At 48.1% G+C, this 26221-nt stretch overlaps 1 protein-coding gene across 3 annotated transcripts in view; it reads right to left on the reverse strand.

The window, feature by feature from the left end:
* Positions 1-461: 461 nt before the first annotated feature.
* The window catches only part of MED15 (mediator complex subunit 15), a 50888-nt gene continuing 25128 nt past the window's right edge, over positions 462-26221 (reverse strand). For all 3 annotated transcript variants that reach the window (XM_069100927.1, XM_069100926.1, XM_069100925.1), the window contains 9 exons: positions 17034-17170; positions 16636-16763; positions 15992-16126; positions 15710-15773; positions 14613-14679; positions 3752-3912; positions 3500-3666; positions 2509-2607; positions 462-1503 (listed from right to left, as the gene is read on the reverse strand). In XM_069100927.1, the coding sequence (XP_068957028.1) occupies positions 1367-1503; positions 2509-2607; positions 3500-3666; positions 3752-3912; positions 14613-14679; positions 15710-15773; positions 15992-16126; positions 16636-16763; positions 17034-17170 (1095 nt within the window). In that variant the 3' untranslated portion in view covers positions 462-1366. The remainder of the gene's footprint in view (positions 1504-2508; positions 2608-3499; positions 3667-3751; positions 3913-14612; positions 14680-15709; positions 15774-15991; positions 16127-16635; positions 16764-17033; positions 17171-26221) is intronic.

Genomic DNA, 26221 nt, shown 5'->3' on the forward strand with positions numbered 1-26221 from the left:
GAACTCAAAGCCTTATGGAAGTGAATGTTGAAAACTAAAAATAAACAGAAAGGTAACCAAAGTCCTCCAGGCCTCACCTCACCCTCAGAAAACTGGTAGAGATGGTGGAAGATGGCAACGGGTAGTGTTGGAGGCCCCTGCCATTGCCCGGGCTGTGAGCTGGTCCAACCAAGAGGGAGGGCATTGGGGAGTCACGCCAGCAAGGACGTCCATTACCAGGGATCACTCTAGACATGAGCTCCCCACGGCCGAGCCCCTCACTTGTAAAACCAAAGCCGTAGCTGACTTTCCTGAGGCCTTGTGCAGAGCTGCTGCTGGAGGATTTTTTCACTTTATCTATGGGCTACAAGGCAACAAATGAGTTGCTTGTATTGGGTGTAACAACATCATGCAATCAAACAGTGAGTGACCATCCTGTGGGCTACGTGATGAGGCTTATGTCAAGAACGAGTGAAAATGACTTCATGTCAAACACAGGAATAAATTTATTATAATAATCTAAACAACAAATAATGTATAAGTGTGTGTACAAAATGCCCCTCCCCTCTCAGTGTGCCCCAACTAAGCCACTGCACCCCACTCTCAACCACAGGGGCTGCCCAAGATGGAAAGCGCTCTTGGGTGAGGAACCTACCGCTCCGTCTTCCTCGGCTGCGAAGCCTGGCTCCCCTCTGCCTCTCCACGTTTCTGATTCCAAGGCCTGAGCCTCACCTCCACAGCCCGGGCAGAGCCAGGGACAACCAGAACCCACTGGTCGTCAAGAGTCCAGGAATGAATGGAGAGTCTTTCCCAAACAGCGGCAGACAGCTGGGGATGGACTGGAAGGTGGCCACCTTGGACTCTCCGGGACCTCACAAGAGGGCCCAAGAAAGGGGGAGGCTAGTGACGACCCAGGGCCACGGGGGGGGGAGGGTGGGGGTGTCCCTGGCCGTGCGCGTGGGATGGAGCAGGAAGCAAGCCAAGCAGGCCTTGGCGCTGTGATCACAAGGCCAGGGAGGGAGGCTGTGTCTCTGGATGTTTGGTGCTGTCAGGGCTCACGGAATTTGTTTTTTGAGCTGCCTCCATGTTCCACAGACAAAGGTAATGACATGGTCTGTATGAACCCAAACTGAACTTGGAAAAGAATGAAACAAAAAAGTTTCCTATGCTCTGAACTTCCGCCACTGTGACCCAGTGTGGGAGAGGGGCCACTCGGCCCCGATGGCTCCAGCAGGGATGTGGAAGGCAGATGTTGGGGCTGGGGGCCGAGGCACGATGCCAGGAGTGAAAGGGGGACAGGAAGGGGTGCTCATGTGCAGCCCAGGCCCAGGCACTCCTCCTCCTCACCACTGGCACTGTGAGGGTCGGCCCGGCTGGAGCGAGGGGGCTATGCAGCCGAGAGGCAGGCCTGCCGGATGCTCTGAGCCCACGTGTTGAGGAGAGCGGTGACCGAGTGCTTGTCAGGGAGCTGAAGCAGCTTGGAAGTCATGTACTGATGCACAGACTGCAGGAATGGGTTGGCTTCTGGAAGGGAAGCAAAGGGGGGAGGGCTGTCAAGGCTGCAGCACGTGTGGACTTTTCTGCCCTGCCTCCAGCTCCTTTCCAGTTGCCACATGGCACAGGTCTCACCTGGCACTCCTCTCCACTTGTCCCCCACTCTGTCACTGGCTGTGCAGGCCCCACAGCATCCCTCCACCCAGCTGTGAATGCCAATGCCCAGGAGACAGCTTGGTCATTCTACCCTATGGTCATCCAAGTCCATCCACACCCTCTTCAAAGGCCTGAGCTCACGACCTCCCCCCCCGAGATTCAAGCCTCGTCAAGCAAGTCCCTCCCTGGAGGTGACTGTGACCAGCTGACTCCCTCTCCCTCCGTCTCCAGGTCTGCCAAATGAGGGGGTTGGCCCAGAGGCTCTCCAAGGCCCCTCCACCCTGACCATCTCTGATTCTCTGGTCTCCCCCAAGAAGTCTTCCCTGACTGCTCCAGCCCATGCTAGTCTCATCCCCTAGGCCCAGGCATCATTATGACCCTGGAAGATCCCAGGCTGTCAAGAGAGGAAAGGGACCTCAGAGATGACTGGCCCTGAGCTCTCCTGACTCCCAGGCAAAAGAAGCAGCGTGGCCCTGTTTTCTGGCCGGCCACGAGGGCTCTTTAGCCTCTTTTGATCAGACTGGCCATCCTGGGAGGCCTGTCAACTCCTACTCAGAATGTTTTCAACAATTTCATAATCAAAGAAAATGATAAATTCTAGTCAGAAAAAACAAATGCAATGGATGTCCCTTCCATTGGTCTTCCAGTATGTCCCAGCTCCCCCAGGGGCTGAGAGCGCCTGCCTCGACTGTCCCTTGGTGACTTCTGGGATTCCTCCCCCCACTCACCAGCTGATGTACTGAGGCACAGCCAGACCTCTCAGCCCCAGGAATTGGCCCCTTGCTCCCTGCTGAGGTCAGACACCCCTGAAGCCAAGGAGGGCGACCTCACCCGTAATGCCCTCTTCCTGCCCCCATTAGCTTCAGGAGAGGGACATACCATATTGCCAGTGCTTGTCTATCCACAGAGGGCTCTGGGCCGGGTAGTCTGCGGGAACACTGAGCTCCAACGGCGGGACACTGGGAAGGTTCTTGTCATCTACACACAACACAAGACACTGGGTGGTCCCCAACGGGGCCGAGCTGGGACAGCCCTTCAAGGTACCCCACCTCCTGGCCCGAGGCCTCCCTTCTCCTCTCCCCCAGAGAGAGTTCACCAGCAGCTGGAGCTTGGCCCCGAGAGGAGCCCTCAGAAGACACTTCCCTTTGTTTCTCTGCAAGGGGCAGGGGTCCAGACCAGATATAATATCAGTTTTTCTGGACGTATTTATTGGTTTTATGGCATTTTTTCCCTTTTCTTTCATTAAAAACAATGTTGTGTGTGTGTGTGTGTGTGTGTGTGTGTTTTTCAAAAGAATTGGCTTTTCTAGGGGAGAAGAGGGAGAGGGATATAAAAAATTCATGATTGTAAAAAAGACATCTAGGTAACACCCCCATTCTCCCATCTTCTCTGGGGAATTTGCAGCCTGAATTCAAAGCTTCCAAACAGACTTGGAGCAGCACATCTGACCTGTCACACAAGGCGGGGGCTCTCCTGAGGTCAGCGCAGAGCCCGAGCTGTGCTTTCACAGGCCTCAGACTCGCTCCTCTTCCAGGGGGAGGTGGAGATGCCAAGGTTTCCCCAGGGTCATTGGGCACCAAAGGCCTCTCGCCTCTAGCAGGCCCTCCCACATCTGGGAGCCTGTAGGCAGCGGGGTCGGCTTCTGCGCCAAGGACAGCGGGGGTTACACAGGTCTCCCCCCCAGCTGGGACGTGGCCCTTCCTGGATGGGCTGTGATGGCTCAATGGAAATGGGAAATACTTACAAGAGTAAATGAATAAGAGAGAAGACAGAGCTTTCTGCACAGTCAGCAGCCGTTTCTATTCGAGCTAGACCCCAGTGCCCGCGTCCGCCTCGCCCGGGACCCCCACGGGGCGCGGGCAGGACTCACCCAGCTTGCAGATGAGGTGCACAGTGCCGTTGTTGCTGCAGTGAGAGGGGTTCAGGTTCACCAGGAACTTCGGGTTCAGTCGGGCCACTTCTCCTTGTAACACGTTCGGGATCGTCTGCTTCTCGTCCTCCTCATGCTTGCGTTTCCGAGGGGAGATGATGGGAGCTCTGAGGGAAATTCAGCCCAGTTGGAGGCTGGGACAGTGCGGGCCCCCCGCCCCTGCCCCAGGGTCAAGGACTCCCCAGCACATACGTGATGGGAGGACCGTGGATGGCCTCCATGGCTGGCACAAAGGTGCGGTACAAGGAATGGTTGAAGACCGGGGAGCGTATGTTGGCAAGAACAGCATCCAAGAGGGGCTGGCACAGGTACTGCTGCTTGGTGGGTGGCACGGGAGGCGGGGGAGGGGTAGGCTGAGGAGGCAGAGAAGGGCGCGGCCCACGGAGAAAGTCACAACACTAAGTTGGCGGGACCCACTGACTCACCATCCCCCCCCCCCCCTAGGAACCTTTCCTCCTATTTGCCTCCCCTGTCCCCTATCTCCCATCACCCAGATGTAGCCCCCACTACACCCCCCTTTGCTCTTGTCTCAAATGATGAGGGGGCTCCTCTTGTTGAGGCCAAGCCCTCTGCCTTCCATCCTGCTTGTCTCCTCCAGCTCATCCACCCCCTCATTAATCTTTTTTTTTTTATTAAAAAAATTTTTTTTCTAAAGCAATCAGGGTTAAGTGACTTGCTCAAGGTTACACGGCCAGTTTTTTCTGGGTGTGGTGCTGAGTATCTGAGCCCGGATTTGACCCAGGTCATCCTGACACTGGGGCCGGTGCTCTTACTCGCTGAGCCACCTGGCTGCCCCTAAGTAATCGGGGTTAAGTAACTTGCTCAAGGTTACACGGCCAGGTGTTTCTAGGTGGGTGCTGAGTGTCTGAGCCCGGGATTCGATCCAGGTCATCTCGACACTGGAGCCGGTGCTCTTACTCACTGAGCCACCTGGCTGCCCTACCCCCTCATTAATCTTAATTAAGACCAGACTCTGATCTCCTCGCTGCCTGTCTGACGGCCTTTTTGGCCTCTCTGCGGCCTTGGCCACGGCCCGTGTGCCTCCCCGGTCCCCGGTTCTCCAGGCTTCCTGACTCGCTCTTCTCCTGCTGCTTCTGCCATTCCTCCCAAGGCCCAGCAGCTCGGGCCCCCAGGGCCCTGCCCCAGGCCTCCTCTCCTTCCTCTCTGCAGCTTCACCCAGGGAGGCTCCAGCCGGTCCTTCTTTCTGTGCTGAGGATTCTCAGACGTGCTCACTCAATTCTAAGCTCTCTCCACTCCTGTCTCATATCTCCAACTGCCAAGTGATGGGCAGCAACATGGCTCATCCCTGCCCACAAAACTCCTCCAATAGTCCTAGAAAATGCACCAGACCCAGGCCAGGTTGGCACAGGGAGACAGACAGAGAACTCTGGGGACAGTGGGGAAAGGGTGGGGTCAACAGCAGACACCTCAAGCACTTGCACATCCAGGGTGATGTTGTGTACCAGGGCAAGATGTCCTAGACCCTCCTGGGGCACCCAAAGACCCACACAAGAATGTCACAACAGGGACAAACTGGCATCTTTGTCACAAACCACTCAGTTCCAGGTCAAAGACTCTCGGAAGCCTGGGCTTGGCAGCAGCTTCCCTGGGTAGGGAGGCCCTGAGCATATGGCCTGGCCTGCAGAGGAAGAGCCAAGGCAGGAGTATGAGACCAAACACAAGCCTACATTTCTGCTGCTCTGAATCAGCAGTTTTCCAGCTGGCACACAGGGAGAGTCCATCATCAGTCTATTCTGCAGAACTCAGACCAGAGGGCAGCAAACCAAGTCTGCCCTAGATTGGACCACTGTGGTAACTGCACCAAAAACAGTCAGGTCTCCATCTGTCCATGCACTTCTGGAAGAACACAACAGTCAACACCCCAAGAAGGGATATGAGAGTAGAGACAGCTCAGATCTTCCCTCCACAAGTGCCAGAGTCCGGGCCTGACATCAAGTCTGAAGTTGGGAAATAGACTGGAAGAATGAGCAAGCAAGCAAGGTCTCAGTGAAGAACATGAACCCAAGTAAACTGCCTTAAAGAGATGCAGGAGAGAAGAAAAAAAAGAGTTTAAAAATGTTTTTTAGAAATGAAATCAGATAAATGGTCAAAGGGTATGAACAGGCAGTTTTCAGAGGAAGAAATTAAAGATATCTATAAACATATGAAGAAATGCTCTAAATCACTATTGATTAGAGAGATGCAAATCAAAACAACACTGAGGTAGCACATCTCACCAGTCAGATTGGCTAAGATGACAAAACAGGAAAATGATAAATGCTGGAGAGGATGTGGGCAAATTGGAACACTAATGCATTGTTGGTGGAGTTGTGAACTGATCCAACCATTCTGGAGAGCAATCTGGAATTATGCCCAAAGGGCTATAAATACTTTCATACCCTTTGACCTAGCAATACCACTTCTAGGGCTGTATTCCAAAGAGATCACAGAAGTGGGAAAAAGGACCTGCATGTACAAAAATATTTATAGCGGTTCTTTTTGAGGTGGCAAAGAATTGGAAATCAAGGGGATGCCCATCATTGGGGAATGGCTAAACAAATTGTGGTATATGAATGTAATGGAATGCTACTGTGCTATAAGAAACAAGGAGCAGATGGACTTCATAATAACCAGGAGAGACTTAAATAAAGTGATGCTGAGTGAGGGGAGCAGAACCAGTAGAACTTTGTACACAGTTACAGACACATCATACGTGTGATGACTAACCTTGATACACTGGGCTCCTCTCAGCAATGCAAGGTAATAAGACAACTCCAAGGGACTCATGATGGAAAGGGATGTCCACATCCAGAGAAAGAACTATGGAGTCTGAAGGCAGATGGAAGCAGACTGCCTGCTCTGTCTTTTTTGTTCCTTCTTTCTCATTGTTCATTCCATTGGTTATAACTCTTCCTTACAACTTGATGTAATGGTAATGGGGACTTGAAGATCTTCCTTGCCCCTTGTATTGGCAATCCAACAGGTGCTTAGCACCTTGTTTCAAGTTCATGATTGTATCAAGTATTAAGATCCAGAACTCATGAATCTCACAGTGGGAGAAAGTTGCTAAAGCAACAGGAAGGGGCGGAACAGGGAGGAGCTAATACCATATCTAAGGAAAAGCCCAAGCTAGAGAGCCAGAATGACTGAGAGACAGAGAACTGCTCCAAATTGAGAACAGAATGGAGAACAGAACTTGTGGTGGCAGAATGGAGAACTGAGAACTGGGTGGAAGCACGGCTGTGGTGCCAGTACTTTGTCTGTCTGTTCTGATGTTACTTTGTCAGATTTGTCTGCGGACAGAGGACGCTGCTGTTGTTACAGAAGCCCTGGGACCTCACTGCTGGTTCAGAAGCCATGGCAGAGGATTTTCTTGTTGTATGTTTACAGGAATCCTGAAGAAGGGTCTTACTGACGTTTTCAGAGGTCCTGGGACTATACTGATGATTTGTTTGTATTGATTTCTCAGACCTTGTTGTTGTGTCTGTGTTGATTTCACTGGCAGAAAGTGAATTGATGAGGAGGCCAGCAATGTGCATGAATGTTACTGTGGCTTGCTTAAGCTTTGTTTGCACAGGAACAGAGACTGTGAAGGACTTGAGTTGGGCTAGACACTGTGAGCTTCAATGTGGAACAGGAACTGCACATGGAACTGAGAGCTGTCTGCCTTTGAACTTGAGTGACAGTTGGGTAGATTTGGGTAGGAGCTGGGACCATGGAAGAAGAACCATGGAAGCTGTGAGCCTTCCTCGATTCAAGATGAAAAGACCTCTCCTTGGGAATTTAATGCAAACTGAGAAGATCATGATTTACTGTGGCCTAGGGGTGGAGAACTCTGTACTCTGTGTACTGTACCTTTTCAGGATGATTGAATTAAGAACGATTGGAAACTAATTCTCAATTAAGAAGAGAGAAGACTTTTTGAATGAAGAGATTAAGACAATGTGACCTAGGGGTGGAGAACTTTGACCTTTACATTTAGATGACTGAATTAAGGACTCACTAAATGAATAAATATACTTTGTCGAAAACTATGTGGCCACTTTGGTGAAAACTATGTGGCCATTTTAATGATAAATTGTTATGTCATAACAGTGTGAATGCTGTACTTTGATTTCTGTCAATGTTTTGTCTTAGTTTGTTACTGAATAGAGAGATCACTATACTATGAAATCAGAACCCTAAAGCTATTCACAGCAGCAGTCCTCTGGAAAGCTGCTCGCGTTTGGCTTTACACTTGACTAATGTTTAATGTGAAGGTATCTGGAGAACCTATATCAGATTGCATGCCACCATGGCAGGGAAGGGGGAAGAGAAGAAAATTTGGAACTCAAGGGATTGTGGAGCTGAATGTTGTAAACTAAAATAATTGAATAATTTAAAAAAAAGGAAATGAAATCAGAGTGCTAGAAGAAAAAAAATTGGAAATGAAATGAGAGCTATGGAAGAAAGAATTGAAGGGGAATCAACAGCTTGGCACAAAAGATACATAACCTTGCCCAGACAACAGACTCCCTGAAAATCAGAAACAGATTCATGAATCCTAAGAAATACCAGAATAAAGTTAAAAAAAAAAAAACAAACCAAAACTCTCCCAGATCCAGTGGGCAAAGTAGAAATAAAATCCACTGATCATCTCTTGAAAATAATCTCCAAATAAAAACTCCTAGGAACATTATAATCAAAATCCGGAATTTTCTGGTCAAAGAAAAATACCGTGCAGAGTTAGAGACAAAGAATTCAAGTCCCAAGAAGCCACAGTCAAGAACAGCCACCACTATAAAGGAGCAAAAAATGTGGAACAAGATACTCCAGAAGGCAAAGAACGTGGGGAAAAGCCAAGAAGAACCAACTTGGCAAAACCAAATATAATGCTATGGGAGAAAATGAAAGAGAGGACTTCCAAGATTCCTGATGAAATGACTAGAGCTATGGGAAAACTTTGAAGCTCAAACACAAGAGGGAAGAGAAACATAAAAAGGACAACATGAACGAACACCAATAACAGACTAAACGAGGATAAACTGATGACAATTAAATATGGGAAAATGATACACATGAATCCTATCATCAAGGGCTAGAGGGAGTCCAATAAGACAAGCCCTGGAAGTTTTCCTGTTATGTACTGATGATCTTAAGAATGGCATTAAAAACCTCACAAAACAGAAAATTAGAAACATTAAATGAATCTTTTTGAATAAAAATTATATTTAATAAAGGACCCTCGGAAGTAGAGATTAAAAACTAATTGAAAACTAAATAATCTAATCCTAAAGAATGAATGGTTCAAAGAACAAATCATAGAAACAATCAACAATTTCATTAAAAATACTGACAACAATGGGACAGCATAACAAAATTTGTGGAATGCAGCCAAAATAGTACAAGGGCAAATTTATATCTGTAAATGCTTACATCAATAAAACAAGAGAAAGAGAAGATTAATGAACTGGTAATACAACTAAAAAAACTAGAAGAAAAATTTTTAATCTCCAATTAAACACCAAATGGAAATTTTGAAAATCAAAGGCGGGATTAATAAAACTGAAAGAAAAAAAAAAGGTCACTGAGTTAGTAAATAAAATGTTTTCTTGGCAAAGATACTCAAGTGATTTGCCATTTCTTTCTCTATCTCAATTTGCAAATAATGAAATTGAGGCCAACAGGATTAAATGACTTGTCTGTGGTCACACGGTGAATGTTTGAGGTCAGATTTCAATTCAGGTCTCTGTCATTCTAGGCCTGGTGCTCTATCCACTGATAAATAAAACCAGGAGCTGGTTTTATGGGGGAAGAAACTGCAACAAAACAGACAAACCAATGGCCAATTTAAAAACAGAAACAAAATCACTAGTCTCAAAAATGAACAAAGTAAATGCACCACCAATGAAGATAAAATTAAAGCAATTAGGAGCTACCTTCCTTAATTATATGGCAAGAAAAAGGACAACCTTAATGAAATGGATGTGATCTATTTACAAAAACACATGCTGCCTAGACTAACAGAAGAAACAGAATACTTCCAATAACTTTTTTTGGGAGGTAATTGAGATTAAGTGAATTGCCCAGGGTCACACAGCTAGTTAGTGTCTGAGGCCATATTTGAACTCAAGTCCTTCCGACTCCTGGACCAGTGCTGCCCCTAATAAGTATTATCTTAGAAAAAGAAATTGAACAAGCCATAAATGAGCTCTCTAAGACAAAACTCCAGGATCAATGGATTTAAAAATACATGTGACTTCTACCAAATATTTAAAGAATAATTCACCCCAAAACTATGTAAGCTGTTTGAAAAAAAATAGGAGTTCTACCAAATTCCTTCTATGATACAAATACAATTTTGATACCTAAACCAGGGAAAGAAAAAGCAGACAGACCAATATCCCTAATGAATATTGATGCAAACAATTTAAATAAAATACCTGCATGGAGATTACAGCAGAATATCACAAAGATTATACAATATGACCAAGTTGGAATTATACTAGGAATTCAGGGATGGTTCACTGTGAGGAAAGTTATCATAATAAGGGGCAGACAAGTGGTGAAGTAGATAGAGTGCTGGGCCTTGAGTCAGGAACTGATCTTTGTGAGCTGAAGTCTGGCCTTAGACACTTCCTAGCTGTGTGACCTGGGGCAAGTCACGTAACACTATTTGCCTCAATTTCCTCATCTGTGAAATGAGCTGGAGAAAGACATGGCAAAGCACTTCAGTATCTGCCAAGAAAACCCCAAATGGGGTCATAGAGAGTTGAACACAAATGAAACAAGCGAATGGCAATATTAGCATAATTGACCATATCAATAACAAAAACAACAAAAATCACATGATTATCTCGATAGATAAAAAGGCTTCTGACAAATTACAACATCCATCCCTATTAAAACAGCAGAAATCATAGGAATAAATCAGACTTTTCTAAAACCAAGGGCCAGCATTATCTATAATGGGGATAAATGAGGAGCCTTCTCTATTGTACTAGAAATGTTCACTTTAGCAATAAGAGAAGAGGAGGGAATTAGATTAGACAATGAGGAAACAAAGCTTGCCCTCTCTGCAGACAATGTGATGGCAGACTTAGGCAATCAATTAAAAAACTCGCTGAAACAATGACCAACTTAAACAAAGCTGCAGGATACAAAATAAACCCACATTAAGTCATCAGCATTTCTATATATTATCAGCAAAACCCAGTAAGAAGAGACAGAAAGATTCCATTTAGAATAACTGCAGACAGCATAAAGTACTTGAGAGTCTATCTGCCAAGACAGACACAGGAATTATGAACACAATCACAAAACACTCTTCACACAAAGTAAAGACAGATCAAGGGAATTCTTGGAAAAAATGTGAAGGGAGGCACCCTCGTTGTTTCACATTTCAAACTAGATTATAAAATGCCAATTATCAAAACAAGCTGGTACTGTCTAGGAAATAGAGTGGTGGATCATTGGAATAGTTCAGGCACACACTATATAGTATAGTAGGTAAATGACCATAGTGATGTAGTGTCTTGAGTAACCCAAAGATTCGTGCTTTTAGGGAAAGAACACACCATCTGACAAGCTGAGAAAACAGGAGAGCAATTTGGGAGACATCAGCCATAGACCAATATCTCATACTACACACCAACATAAGGTCACAACGTGTAAATGATTTAAACATAAAGCGTGATCTCATAAGCAAATTGGTGGAGCATGGAAAAAAGTATCTGTCAGATCTATAGACAAGTGAAGAGTTTATGACCAAATCAGAGATAGAGAGGATCATGGGAGGTAAAATGGATAATTTAGATCAGATCAAATTAAATTCACAAGTTTTTGCACAAATAAAAAACTAAAACAAACAAACAAGCCAAATTCAGTGAGAGTAAGGTTAACCCATTTCCTTTTGCCTTCCTGTTCTTCCCCTCCATTGTAAGAGTTTTCCCTTGCCTCTTCTATATGAGATAATTTACCCCATTCTGTCTCTCCCCATCTCCTCTCATTAGATTCCTCTCTCACCTCTTAATTTCACCTTGTAAGTACCACCCCTTCCTATTCAATTGGTCCTGTGCCCTCTATGTATACCTGTACACATATGTACACACTCACATATGTATTCATATGCTCATATACCCTCCTATATAGACATAGATATGTATGTGTACATATATATGTATATATATATATATATATATATATATATATACACACACATTTCTATTCCCTTCAACTATTCTCATACTGAGAAAAGTTTCATAAGTCATAACTATCATTTTTCTATGTAGGAATATAAGTAGTTCAACTTTGATAAGTTCCTTATGATTTATTTTCCCTGTTTACCTTCACATGCATCTCTTGCTTCTTGTATCTGAACGTCAAATTTTCTATTCAACTCTGGTTTTTTCATCAAGAATAGTTGAAAGTCCTCTATTTCACTGAATGACCATATTTTCCCCTGAAACATGATACTCGGTTTTGCTGGGTAGGTGATTCTTGGTTTTAATCCCAGCTCCTTTGCTCTCCAGAAAATCATATTCCAAGCCCTTCAATCCCTCAGTGTAGAAGCTGCCAGATCCTGTGTGTTTCCTGATTGTGTTTCCACAACATTAAAATTGTTTTGAAATATTTTCTCCTTGATCTGGGAACTCCAGAACCTGGCTATAATATTCCTAGGAGTTTTATTTTTGGGATCTTTTTCAGGAGGTGATTGGTGGATTCTTTCAACCTCTATTTTGCCCTCTGGTTCTAAAACATCAGGGTAATTTTCCTTGAGAATTTCTTGAAGGATGATTTCTAGGTTCTTTTTTATTGATCATAGCTTTCAGGTAGTCCAATAATTTTTAAATTATCTCTGCTGGATCTATTTTCAAGATTAGCTGTTTTTCCAATGAGATATTTCACATTGCCTTCTATTCTTTCATTTGTTTGGATCTGTTTAATAGTATCTTGATTTCTCATAAAGTCACTAGCTTCCCTTTGCTCCAATCTAATTCTGAAGCAATGATTCTCTTCAGTGAGCTTTTGAGATTCTTTTTCCATCTGGCAAATTTGGCTTTTTAAGGCATTCTCCTCCTCAATGGCTTTTTGAGCCTCTTTTGCCATCTGAATTCATCTATTTTTTAAGGTGTTATTTTCCTCAGTCAGGCTGTTGACTCTCATGTCATGACTTTCTTGCATCATTTTCATTTCTCTTCCCAATTTTTCCTCCACTTCTCTTACTTGATTTTCAAAATCCTTCTTGAGCTACTCCATGGCCTGTAACCAATTCATATTTTTCTTGGAAGCTTTCGGTGCAAGAGTTCTGACTTCCCTGTCTTCCTCCTGTTCCATGCTTTGATCTTTTTTGTCTCCAAAATAGGAGTGTAATGTAGGATTTGTTTGATTTGCTTCCTTTGCTTGCTCATGTTGCCACTCAATTACTTGACTTTTGAGCCTTTTGCCACAGTAGAGCTCTGCTACCAGAAAGGGGAGCTTTATCCCAAACGCTGGGGTTTTTGCAGCTGCCTGAGCTATTAGTTGGGGTGCCCTCTCTGAAGCTTCCACATGCTCTGGTGGACTGTTCATACACCCCAGGACCTCCACTCTAGACAGTGATCCAGATACAAGTAGGTTAAAGCAAGAGCTATTACCCCTCAGACTGGTTGCTTGGTCCCCCTACAATCTGCACACCAGGAACTCTGAAGTAGCCACGGCGGTGGCACAGCTGGGGAGTCTGAGCTGCTTCTTGCCCCCGGGCCAATGGCCGGATCGCATTCCCAAACTCCCTGTTCCGGCAAAGTCTACACTGACCTCTCACTTTGTCTTTGACATCTATGGGTTGATAATTCTGGAAACTGCTACAGCTGTTGTTGATCTGAATTCCTCTAGCCGGTGACTGGTTGTAGCAGCCCTGAGTGCTGTGCTATCCCCTTCCTGCCATCTTGCTGGGCTGTCTTCAGCGGGAGGTTAACTTCTCTGTGTCATTTTGTGGGTTCTGCAGCTCCAAAGTTTGTCTAGAGTCATTTTTTACATGAATTGGAGGAGGTGGAAGCCCAAGCCCCACAGAAGTCCTGTTTCTACTCTGCCATCTTGACTCCCCCCACCCCGCCCACAGCAATTCTAAAAGACTCATGGTTAAATATGCTGCCCACATCCAGAGAGAGCTAACACTCTGAGTGCAGACTGAAGCATATTTTCTTCTGCCTTTTTTTTTTTATTGCAGAGTGGCTGTTTCAGAAACGTTTTGTATGACATCATATGTATAAAGGGTATTGTATTTCTAGGCTTTTCAACTGGTAAGGAATAGGGTAGAGGGACAGAGAGAATTTGGAAATGAAAATCTTAACTTTTTTACAAAGAAAATTATGGAAAAAGAAAGGAAGAGGAGGAGGAATGTGGAAGGAAAGGAAGAGGCCTGTGAATGTCAAGGAATATCACTGTGTCATAAGAAATGCTTAAGGGGATAGATTCAGAGAAAATGGGAACACTGCGGAAGGAAGGGTCTAGCAGAGCCAGGAGAATAGTATGCACAATAACTCCAACACTGTAAAGACAGACAAGTTCGAAAGATTTCAGAACTCTGTTCTGTTGTGACTCCAGAGCACTGATGAAGGAAGGAAGTTCCTGACAAGGTACAGAATGAGGCAGTTCTGGACGTGACCAACATGGGAACTTGTCTTATTTGTTACAAAGGTCTTGCTTTTCTTTCTCCAGGTTTGGTGGGGATGGAGAAAGGAAAAAGAACTTTCCTTAAAAATTACAAGGGGCTTGGTGTGACATTCTGCTGTTGTGAGAGATTCTACAGCCGTAGAGACAATATTCTCCTAAGCAGCACTGTGCCTCTTGATGCCCGAGAAGCAGTGGCCATCCGCCCAAGGCTTAACATGCATGAGGCTCTGTTCATTAGATAATTCTAGGTAAACCAGCTTGTGTCCACGTGTTGGTTCTGGGCTGTGAGCACAGGGTGCCCTGAAGCCCTCTGAACATGTCCCCCCTCCCTCCAGCAGACCCAGTGAGGCCTGAACAAGACCCCGTGGGCCCCTGCAGGGCTTTCACTCAGCCCAGGCCCTAGCCGGCCCCACACACTCACCACAGCCATGTCATTCTTTAGCTTCTCCAGAGCAATCTCACATTTCTGTAGTGTTTTCAGGGGACACCTGGGCCAAGAGAAGACAGCTATCAGCCTGATCCCAAGTACACAAACGGGCTAGAACCAGGAGCTGCAGTTAGGGCCTCTGTAGTGGACATGGCCACCCTGAGCCAGGGCCTCACCTTGGCTGCTGCCCATGCACACAGCCTCAGGGCCAACCAGCTCCAGCTCTGGGCCTGCTCGGGGGTGGGGTGGGGGGGCAGAGGAGGGTATTCCTGCCACCTCCCACCCTAGTCGGCCCACAACTAGATCTCTGTATTCAGTTCAGGTATGGCTTGGCCCCAATGTAGGAGAGGAAGCCAGAAAGTTTTGTGTCAGCTAAGAATCAACTAACTGTACATGGGGATATTTGGCCTGGAGAAGAGAAGACAGGCTAGAACTGCTATCTTTGAGGTGCTGAAGATGTCACAAGACAGAACAAGAAGCCACAGGGAGAAGATGCAGGAAAGCAGGTTTCAGTTTGATACAAGATGAATCTTTTCCACAGGAAAAGGTGTTTCATCACAGAGGAGATTTCAGAAGACTTGATGAGTGCCCTTGGGCATGTAAATGCTAGAGAAGGGGTTCTGGGGGCTGAGCTAGCTCCCCTCTAGAGAAGGCGTTCTGGACCTGGAGGCTGAGGCTTTGCTTTCAAAAATACTTTGATAATTCTAATTCAATATAATTGGTTTCCTTTGTAACCCTGGTATTTTATTTTATGCACTGAAAAACATCCTTCTGGGAAGGGTCCACAGGCTTCACCAGACTACCAGAGGGCTCCATGACACCCAAAAAAGTTAAGAACCCCTGATCCATGGTAGCTTACACTTCAAACACTCTGACTCTAGACTTAGTTGGTGTTGAAAAGACAATCAAACTGAATACTCAAAAAAGAGACCAAGTTGTCTGCTCAGTCTGGGAGAGAAGAGGGAAGAGACAGTTATGCCACCTTGGAACACCTGTCATAGAATGAGCCTACTGCTGAATGCTTCATGGAGGCCAGGAAAGGGAAGGGGAGGGGCCCCTGTGCTGTAGAGAGGACCAGGGCTGCCACGTACCTCTTGGATGGGTCTGTAAGGATGTCTAACAGGCTCTTCATCTTACTGAGATCCTTCTTCCGTTCTGAAAGAGGCAGAGGCCAGTAAAAACCGTCCCCAGCCCAGCTCTCCAGGAGCTCCAACCTGGACAGCAGGCAGGAGCCCCCAGAAGCACAAGGCTGGGCCTTCCTGATCCCAATGTTTCCCAATGGCACCCAGCCCTGGAGTATTTCACCCATGGCTGATTGTGCCCACAGTAAGAGCCTCGTAGCCCTCACCCTTGGGGAGCACAGGTCAGGGTACCTTCATTCTTGTCAATTTTGTTGATCATGCGCCGGAGAGGCTCGATGTATTTGGACAGCTGCTTAAGTTTTTCCAGGTACTGCTGTTCCTCAGCCTGGCTAGAGCTGGCTGGGCTCAGGACCGAGCTGGGGTTCACTGCAATGGAGAAGGGGTGCTCATGTAGCTCCCCCAGCACCCCCACATGGGCCGGCCCCTGGCCCTCAGCACCCCCCTGGGCACCATCCCGAGCAGGAGGAACAGCATCCTGCTCATGTGCAAGGGTGTCTTGTCCCTCAAGGCCTAGGACTGCCAGCTGCCTACAAGGAAGCCCTAGGAGCTGCCAGTGCTGCGTCCCTTGTGGGGCTGAGGACCGTGCACTTCATGTGCCTGGGACAAGCAGGGAGGCCTCCTGACCCGGCTGGGATCGAGCTAAGAGTTGAGTGACTTGGGGTCTGCCCACAGTGGCTCGCTCCCAAAGTGAGGGGACCACACAGGCCTCGCACTCCGTGACCCACCACATTCTGGATGTAGCCAAGTCCCACCCAAGCAGACAGCTGGCCCTGCCCAACCCAGCTGGCCACAGAATGCAGAGGGAGCCTGCGGTCAGTCTTTTCCAACTCTCAGGAAGCAGGCCAGCCACTGCCTCCAGCAACATGGGCACTCACCAGGGGTGTTGAGCGGCCCGGGAGACGGAACACTGAAGGTCTGTGGGGTGCGGGCAGAAGCCGGACTCTGAGAAGGCTGTGGAGAGGGGCTGGGCAGGAAGCTGCTGGGAGACGGAGCAGGGCCAGAGCTGTGCAAGGACAAGGGGACAATAGGCCTCCAACTGAAGGGAGCTCATGGAAGGCTGAAGAAGCCAGGTGAGCCCCCACCGAGGCCATCTGGGTGAGCTGGAGAGGGCAGTCGATCCCTAACAGGTCAGGAGGAGGTGGGAGGAAAGATTGAGATGAACAGGGAGGCGAGGAATGGGGGGGGGGTGCTAAAGTCAGGGAGTAACTGCTGCGATCACAATGAGTGAAGGTACTGTCCCCCGGGGAAAGCACAAAGACAGCTGGGAGCCTACCTGACGTTTGAGTTTGGCTGTGAGGAGGGTTGGCCAGGCTGAGGAGATGGCTGCGGAGGAGGTGGCATCGCCTGGGGGGTCTGGGCTTGCTGGACAGGGGATGGTGAAGACATCATGGGCATGCTCCCCTGGCTGACCTGAAACAGAGAGGAGATGGCATCACGTTCCCTGCCAGGGACGGGTGTGCTCAGGCAGCCCAGGGAGCAGTGTTTGCCCCCAGCCCCATTGGACTCCGTCCCTTACACAGATGCACACACACACAGATGCACACACACACAGACGCATGCACACACACACAGACACACACACAGATGTACAGACACACAGACGCACACACAGATGCACAGACACACAGACGCCAAGGTCACCAAGTCTGATACCAAGGTCACCAAGTCTGATCCCAAGGCTGCCAAGTCTGACACCAAGGTCATCAAATCCAATCCCGAGGCCGCCAAGTCTGACACCAAGGTCACCAAGTCTGATTCCAATGCTGCCAAGTCTGATTCTAAAGCCACAAAGCCCAGTGATTCCAACCACCGTGAATAAAGCACCCACTCTGAGGCCCCAGGACCAGCATGAACTCTACCAAGTAACCATTGCTCTTCTGGGTCTCTAACCCACCCAGCAACATGGCAGGGTGTGGGCCGGCAGTTCTGTCCACGGCCGCCAGACACGAGTGGAGCATCGCACGGCTCCTGCACGCTCTTACGGCTGGTTCCTACCTGGCGAGCTTTCAGTTTTCTCTGGTGCCCACCACTGACCAGCCTCTAGTACTCCATCATTACCAAAATCCTGGTGCAAAAAGGACAGCCTCTTATTTATGGGAGAGCTGCCCTCGACTTCCCAAAGGCAATGAATGCAGACTACTCCGCCCTTCTGATCAGACTCACTGTCCTTTTGTGGGGCCTGCTCATGGTAAACAGACCAACAATAAGTTCTGCTCAGGGTCAGCCCAACCAATTGTATCTCATTGTCTAGACCAGGAGAGTCAAATTAAAGTAGAAATGGGGCCCTCTAATTGGCACAGAATGATCCCTGCAGGTCACATTGTGAATTAGTTTGAAAATGGAATGTTTCTGTTTTCTTGTATTTTTATTTATTTGTTAAATATTTCCTGATGAGATTTTACTTGGAGTGGTCTAAACAACAGACACTCTTCTTCCACCTGCTTTTTCCCATGTGTCAGGCCAAATTCTGAAGTGATTTAGGGGTCATTTAAGAGGCTCTGTCATGTCCTGGAGCCTGACTAACCAATGCAGTGTCCTCTGAAGAAACAGGAGAAGGAATTCTTCCCAACTGGGACTCGGAGCTGGATCTCCTCTCCAGGTGGCAAGCATACCTCTGTCCTGTTATTACTATGCAGATTGCCCAACAAAAGTCCCTCTGCTGTTAATCTCTGAAGGACTCAAGAGAGGCTTCTTTCACATCTCAGAGTGTAAAGATATCCCTGAAATGGGCTGTTACTCTACAGAGTCTGAATCCTTCCTCAGAAGCAGTGTGTGGTCCTGCACTCTCTGACCTTCGAATCTGGTACACAATGTGTTCAAGTACAATGCAAACACCATCTGCTATTGCCCTTTCACTGAGGATATCTTTGCTGCATCATGTGCAGATTATTCTCCTAAAAACTCAGCAACAGTGGAATAAGTGAGGAGAGCACCAATAAGAAGGGCATAAGAAAGCGGGCCCCTGCTTCTAGCTTGGGGGCAATGGAAAGCTTCAAGGAGCAGCAGCACCTTGTGGAACTGGGCCTGTCAAGATGCAGAGATCACAGCCCAAGCTGTCCCTGGTCTCAGAGAGAGCAGACACTGTGTGTGAACCTTCACCAACTGTTGTATACAGGGCGTTTTTCTCTCAACCGTCATCTAATGCCTAAAACTTCAGCTCCTTAAGGCCCCCTCCCTTCAAAAGTACATTTGGCACAAGGTCTTCAAGAAACAGGCTAGGCCAAGATGCCTCCCTCAGGTCAGTGCTGGACCACATGGTGCCATGGAAAGGGTTACTCTATCTGGGTGACCCTGAGCATGCCACTTCAATGAAATGCAAACCACTGTTTATTAAGCTTCCACTCTACATCTCTCCTCTGGGTCTCAAAACCCATTCAAGTCCCTAGTCCTATGATCTTTTTCTTTTTTGCTCGAAAGTCCTCCACTTCATTGAATGACCATATTTTCCCCCGAAACAGGATACTCAGTTTTGCTGGGTAGGTGATTCTTGGTTTTAATCCCAGCTCCTTTGATCTCTGGAATATCATATTCCAAGCCCTTCGATCCCTCAGTGTAGAAGCTGCCAGATCCTGGGTTATCCTGATTGTGTTTCCACAATATTCAAATTGTTTCTTCCTGGCTGCTTGTAATATTCTCTCCTTGGTCTGGGAACTCTAGAATTTGGCTATAATATTCCTAGGAGTTTTCTTTTTGGGATCTTTTTCAAGAGGCGATCAGTGAATTCTTTCCATTTCTATTTTGCCCTCTGGTTCTAAAATATCAGGGCAATTTTCCTTGAGAATTTCTTGGAGGATGATTTCTAGGTTCTTTTTTTTGATCATGGGTTTCAGGTAGTCCAATAATTTTAAAATTATCTCTCCTGGATCTACTTCCCAGGTCAGTGGTTTTTCCAATGAGATATTTCACATTGCCTTCTATTTTTTCATTTGTTTGGATCTATTTAATAGTATTTTGATTTCTCATAAAGTCATTAACTTCCATTTGCTCCAATATAATTCTGAAGCAATGATTCTCTTTAGTAAGCTTTTGAAATTCTTTTTCCATCGCAAATTTGGCTTTTTAAGGCATTCTTCTCCTCATTGGCTTTTTTTTTTGGAGGGGGAAGGCAGGGCAACTAGGGTTAAGTGACTTTCCCAAGATCACACGGCTAGTAAGTGTTAAATGTCTGAGGCTGGATTTGAACTCAGGTCCTTCTGACTCCAGGGCCAGTGCTCTATTCACTGTGCCACCTAGCCGCCCCCCTCCTCCATTGGCTTTTAAGGCCTCTTTTGCCATTTGAATTAATCTCTTTTTAAAGGTGTTATTTTCTTCAGTCAGGTTGTTGACTCTCTTTTCATGATTTTCTTGCATCACTCTCATTTCTCTTCCCAATTTTTCCTCCACTTCTCTTACTTGATTTTCAAAATCCTTCTTGAGCTCCTCCATGGCCTGTAACCAATTCATGTTTTTCTTGGAAGCTTTTGATGCAGGAGTTCTGACTTTCATGTTTTCCTCCAGCTCCACTCCTTGATCCTTTTTGTCCCCCAAAAAAGGATTCTATTGTCTGTTTGTGCTTCCATTGCTCACTCATGTTGGCAGCCAATTCCTTGACTTCTGAGCTCTTTGCTACGGTAGAACTCTGCTTCCAGAGGGGAGAGCTTGGTCCCAAATTTCTGGGGTTTTTGCAGCTGCTGGAGCTATTAGGAGGGTATTGTCTTTACAGCTCCTGCATGCTCTGGCTCACTGGTCACACACCGCAGGACCTCCACCCAAGACCACGATCCAGATCTAGGCAGGTTAAAGTAAGAGTGATGACCCTCTGAATGGTCACTTGGTCCCCCTATGATCTGCAGGCCAGAATCTCTGAAGCAGCCACATGGAGGCAGATGCATGGCTGCCATGCCTCCGCCACTTCTCGCTCCAGGGGAAAGGGGCAGGACCACAGTTTGTCCCCCCACCCCCGTTCCAACAGAGCTCTACACTGACCTTTTACTTTGTCTTTGCCATTTGTGGGTTGATATTCCTGGAAGCTGCCACTGCTTCTGGTGACCCACTCTCTACAAGTCCGCTGCAGCCCCTTGTCAGGATTGCCCTGGGGCTAAAACTGCAAGCTCACACGGGGCTGGGCTCAGCTCCCAGTGTGCTGCCATGAGCCCTTCCTGTCTGCCTGCCAGGCTGCCTTCGGCAGGAGATCTGTTTCTCTCTGTCACTTTGTGGGTTCTGCAGCTATAAAGTTTGTTTAGAGTCATATTTTATGGGTATTTGAGGTGGTTATGGGGGGAGCTAACGAGTTTTCCTGCTTCTCTGCCGCCATCTTGGCTCCGCCCCATCCTGTGATCTTCTAATCCGTGGTCCTAAAACATAGCAATAGATTCTTCCTTCCTCCAGGGATATTTCTGTTCCCAGAGATTTCCAAACTCCTCCTACATCTGGGATGGGCCTCAGGATAATCACACCAAGAGAGAAGAGCAGAGGTTTGGATCGGGAGGTGCAGATCTGAGTCCCAGCTGGCTACTTCCTGCCTGGCTGCCTTGGATAGATCCGTTTGCCCTGCCTGGTCCTCTACTTCCTTCATCTGGAAAAGGAAGGGATTATTCCTGGTCACAACACTTTCTACTTGACACTTAGACTCCTGGGTGTCTCTCATTAAGAAATGTCCCCTTGCCTGATCACCCCTCTAGCTTTCCCTCTTTCTCTCTCTTTCCAAAACCACCCTCAGAGAAAAAGCTGTTGGCAGGAGCGGCGTCCTCCCCAGGCTCACACCTGGCTTCACCACATGAGCTGGTTCTCTTCCAGGTCACCAACGGCTTTCTCTCAGTCCTTAGCCTTTCTGACCAGCCTTCTTCTCAGAGGTGCTCTCTTCTCCCTGCGTCTTCATGCCACCACCCCCGGCTCTCCTCCCTGCTGAGAGCTTTCTCAGCAGTCTCCTTGGCACAGTGTTCATCTGGGTCTGACCACAGGGAAAGGGCAGACCTCAGGCATCTCTTTTCTCAGGGCAATTACTTCATCAACTCAAGAGGAAGGTGAGTCTGTAGCTGGAATGGCCCGGAAATTAAGGGAAGTGTTAGGAGATAAGGCTCACGTTGATCAAACAGAGAAACAAAACACCAGATGGGAACTCTGTGCTCAGAGCTAGGCCTGCAGCTTCAGAGCTACCCAGGGACCTTCTCTCGCCATCACCCCTCCACCCCCAACTGGCCACCTGGCCTTTCCATCCCATTTCCACCACAGTCCTTTGAAGCGTCTGGCCTTTTTCCCTCTCCTTTCAGAACCACCAGTCAAGTTCAGAATGACTTTACTTCTTGTCTCCCTCCTAAAATCCCTAAAACACAGATCTGCCCCTGCCACTCTCTGCTCAGGAAATGCCACATTCCCCTACTATTGCACCCCTCAGACCATAGGCCATCTCTCTTTTGGTATCTGAGGCAGATGGCAACTGGTCCCAGCTTCTCTGGCTGAATACACAGCCCTGGATCTTCATACTCTGAGTCTCAGCTATCCTGCCCCACACAGAACAGGCTGTGTCTCACCACCGTGCATTTGAACAGTCGGTTCCTCCACCTGGAACATCATCTCCCAATTCTCTGGTAATGGAGGCTTCCTGCTAGGCAGTGCCCACCCCCATGCTTTACAAAAGGAGGCTTTTCCACAACCACTCTATCAGCACTCCCTCCCAAATTACTCTGTATTTATGTCTTATACTTCATTATTTCCTGAGTAAAATGGAAACTCAAGGGCTGAGATATTTTCATCTTTATCTCTGTCCCCATGTCCAGCAGTGCACCTGGTACACAGAAAGCCTTTCATGAATTCAAACTGACCGGGGGATAGGGGAGGGTAACGTGTCCTTCTACAGTGACAACAATGTAAGGAGAAAAGAGTTTGGATAGTTTGCTTAATTTTAAAAATAACGTTGGGAGCATAAAGGAAAACTTTTTTAAAGGAGGAAATCCATAAGAGAAAGAGAAGGGGATTTGGAGGACAGAATTATTTGGGACATGAAGAAATGAATTTCAGGGCAGGACTGTGTATGTGTATGGGGGGGGGGGTGGCACGTATGTGTGCACAGGTGTGTATGAGCGTAAGTGTATGAATGCATGGGTGTGAATCTGTGTACCTATGTGTATGAGTGCCCATGCGTGTGAGCGTACGTGTACGAGTGCCCGTGCGTGTGAGCATACGTGTACGAGTGCCCGTGCGTGTGAGCATATATGTATGTGTGTGCCAGGATGTGTGTGTGTGAATACATACAGGTGTGAGTATTTGTGCACACAGGTGAGTATAGGAATGGATATGTGTGAGTGTGTGTGTGTGTGTGTGTGTGTGTGTGTGTGTTGAAGGACTGACCCAACTCGTGTTTCAGAATGAAGCCCTCTTGGTTCTAGTCCTGTTCTGTTATAGGTGGGCAGACAGGAAGAAAAGGAGGGAGGGAGAGGGGGAAAGAGGGAGAGAGAGAGGGGGAGGGAGGGTCCTCATGTCTCCCAGCTACAGTATGTGCCCATGTCCTTTTCTTCCATCCCTGTGACAAAGTGCTGCAGAGCTCAGACTTCCAAGGGGTTCTACTCAGCATGCCTGTACTGTTGCTGGGGAGAGCCTGGGAGAGGCATTTTCTCCACCTCTTCTCCCAGACTTTGCCTGAACTCTGTGGTCCTCTAGCTGACAGAGAGGCGAGTGTTGGAAGGAATCTCTGAGGCCCTCAATCCAACCCAAACCTAATCAAGAGTTGGCCCAGCAGCACATGCAACAAATGCCTGATCCCTGCCTGAAGAGCCAAGGGAGACCTCCCCGTCTGCCTTCAGACACAGCCTATTCTGAAAGATGATGTAATTTTCCCTGACATCAAGACGTACGTCTCACCTCTGTGTAGTCTGGCCCTATCCACTGGTCCTAGCCGCCCACCTGGAGGTAGAACAAGGTTGATCCCTCTTCTGGGGGACGGCCTGTTAGCTCCAGGTGGTTCTGGCTGCTGGACCCTCTCCAGCCCCTCAAGCATCTCTGGCAGGGCCCCCACCTGTCAATGGCCTCCACCCTGTACTCAGATGCACCTGACCCTGATCATCCAGGTGATACTTCATCTCAGCAGATTCAGCCTTGGTCTCCAGCTGCCAGTCCAGCCCACTGCTCAGTGGCTGGTTCACCTGCCTCCCCAATTCATACCAACTGTGCCACGTCACATGGAGGTTGAGAGGCCCTCACAGGGTCACAGGCAGAGCCCTCCACAGACACTAACACTTGAGTTTGTTTCTACAAGAAAAAAGATGTATAAAAGTCAACATCCATTTCGTTCCCACGTTCATCAGGTTTCACAGCTCACTGAAATGTCTGCCCAGGGCTGGCCACCCCAGCACACCCTCAGTGCAGACCATCAAGCCCTGACATGACAGATGGATGTTCAGAGCACAGAGAAGGTTTCATCTGGAATCCTGGAAAGCTGGGGGCTCCTTCTTGGTCACATGGAGAGCGCTGGCTGGGAGAAGCCTGCCCCCAGAAGTGAGCAGGTACCTTCGACTTGCTTCTTCCACTGAAACCAGGGGAGGTGCCCACAATGGTCCTTTACTCTCTAAACCACTGGCTGACCACCCCCCAGCCTCAAGGCCTGCTGTGCTCCAGAACAGCCAAAATAACAACTCCATAAATACCTGTGGCACTGGCTGTCCGCCCAAAGGGAAGGCAATGGGTGGGGTGGCAAAGCCAGCAGTGGCAGGCGGGAAGCAGGGTCTTATTTGCATCCCACCTTGGGGCATGGCTGCAGTCATCATCTTTGAGGACAGAGGGACAACAGACAAAAGCAATCGCAAACAGGAAATCTGGGCAGGCTCTGGGTAGGAAGGAGAAGAGCACAAGCAGCCGCTGGGGAGGGAATGCCAGTGAGCTTTGGGCAGGTGGGCATCAGGCCTTGACCTTGGCAGTGCCAGGCAACCAGAGAGAGATGAGAGGCCCCTCCAAGAGCTTCAAGGTCCCGAAGCAACTGATAAGGAGATTCAGCAGCACAGAAAGGCGGCTTCCTTTGGGGAGAGTTGGATCCTCCTCTTTCAGCTTCCTTTTCTAAAATTTCAAACATCTTGAGTTTGAAATAAATCCTGGGATGTGCATTTGCAAAAGTAAGGGCCCAGGGCTCGTTTAGTACAACCTGTTCCTTGTACAGAGGAGAGTGAGGTCCAGAGAGGGGCAGTATTGTGTTCAAGGCCAAAGAGAAGGAGAATCAGAGCCGAGGTCTTCGGCCTTGCCAACAACCGTGGCAAGGGGATTTGTGACTTTAGCCCCTTGTGGAAAATTCCAGAAGGTGGCTTCCCTGCTGCCCGGACCACCCCAGAAGCCAGAGGCAGCCACCATGAAGAGAGAGGCCACCCGGACACAAGGACATCCATGCCCTTGGCTCTGCACCAAAGCACCGAGCTCAGAAACAGGTTTTATGAACAATCCTGCCTCTCTTCCTCTTACCCTCGACATGGGCGCAAAGGGATGCAAGGAGAGGCTCCCCAAGATCTGATTCAGGGGCCTGAGAGGAGGCTAGTAAGGGCACTTGGCATCTGCTGGAGTTTTTAAACAAAGCTGCTGAAAAATAATTTCAGACTCACGTATGCCTGAGAGCACGCGTGTACGTGTGTGTGCTGTCACTGGGTCCTCTGTCTGTCAGCTGGAGTCAGGCGTCTACCCTCCCAGGGTCTGCTCAGCCACATTCCAGAGAGGGAGGCAGGCAGCCCATCTCTGGGCAGGAAGAGGGTGCGTGTGCTCAATAACTGCTAAGATTAACTAAGCCAAGCAAGGACAGAGAGCGAGCAACCAAGAAAAGCACAAGCAGACATCCCATCAGTCCAAACTTCGGTCCAGGCAGCAAGGGGGCAGAGGCAGGATTCCACAAGGAAAAACCACCAGCATGAAGCCAGGGACCAGGAGTGGAACTATCTGGACCCAGAGCCAGGCTGGACTGCTCCAGCACTCCTCAGGCTCCATCTTGTGCCCAGAGGAACAGAAGCACACCACCCCCATGACAGAAGGGGTCCCACACACTCAGATGCCAACGATCAAGCCTCCAAGCAGCTAGCAAAGACCTGGATGGGAAGAAGGTGCTTTCGTGTCCCCAGGGTTTGGGACAGGAATTGGAAAGGCTGGCTCAGTCCTAAGATCCCTGCTTTAGAAATGGAATGGACAGACAAGGTCCCAGTGGGCAAGGCCAGGGGCTGGGGTCTCCCCACCCCTAAGCCAGCCTTCTCTCCTCTAGCATTATACATAAAATAAGGCAGACTAACTAGGCTGACGACTGCGTGGCCCAGCGGGAGAATTCTCTGGCAACAAGAGGAATTCTTTGTAATTAGACTGTAAATAACTAAAACGGCTTCATGGGGAGGGCCACCTGAACAGGGGTGGAGGTGGGGGGGTGGGCATGACTGATTCTCTTGGAATTTCAGAACACCACCCATGCCTCTTACTCTGGGGCTGCCCAGTCCCCCAGTGCTGGCTTCACAATATCCCTGTGAGGAA

The sequence above is a fragment of the Petaurus breviceps genome, unplaced genomic scaffold, assembly GCF_028583685.1.
Source record: "Petaurus breviceps papuanus isolate PSGF00001 unplaced genomic scaffold, PetGlider_PUasm1.0 428, whole genome shotgun sequence".
Lineage (NCBI taxonomy): Eukaryota > Metazoa > Chordata > Mammalia > Diprotodontia > Petauridae > Petaurus > Petaurus breviceps.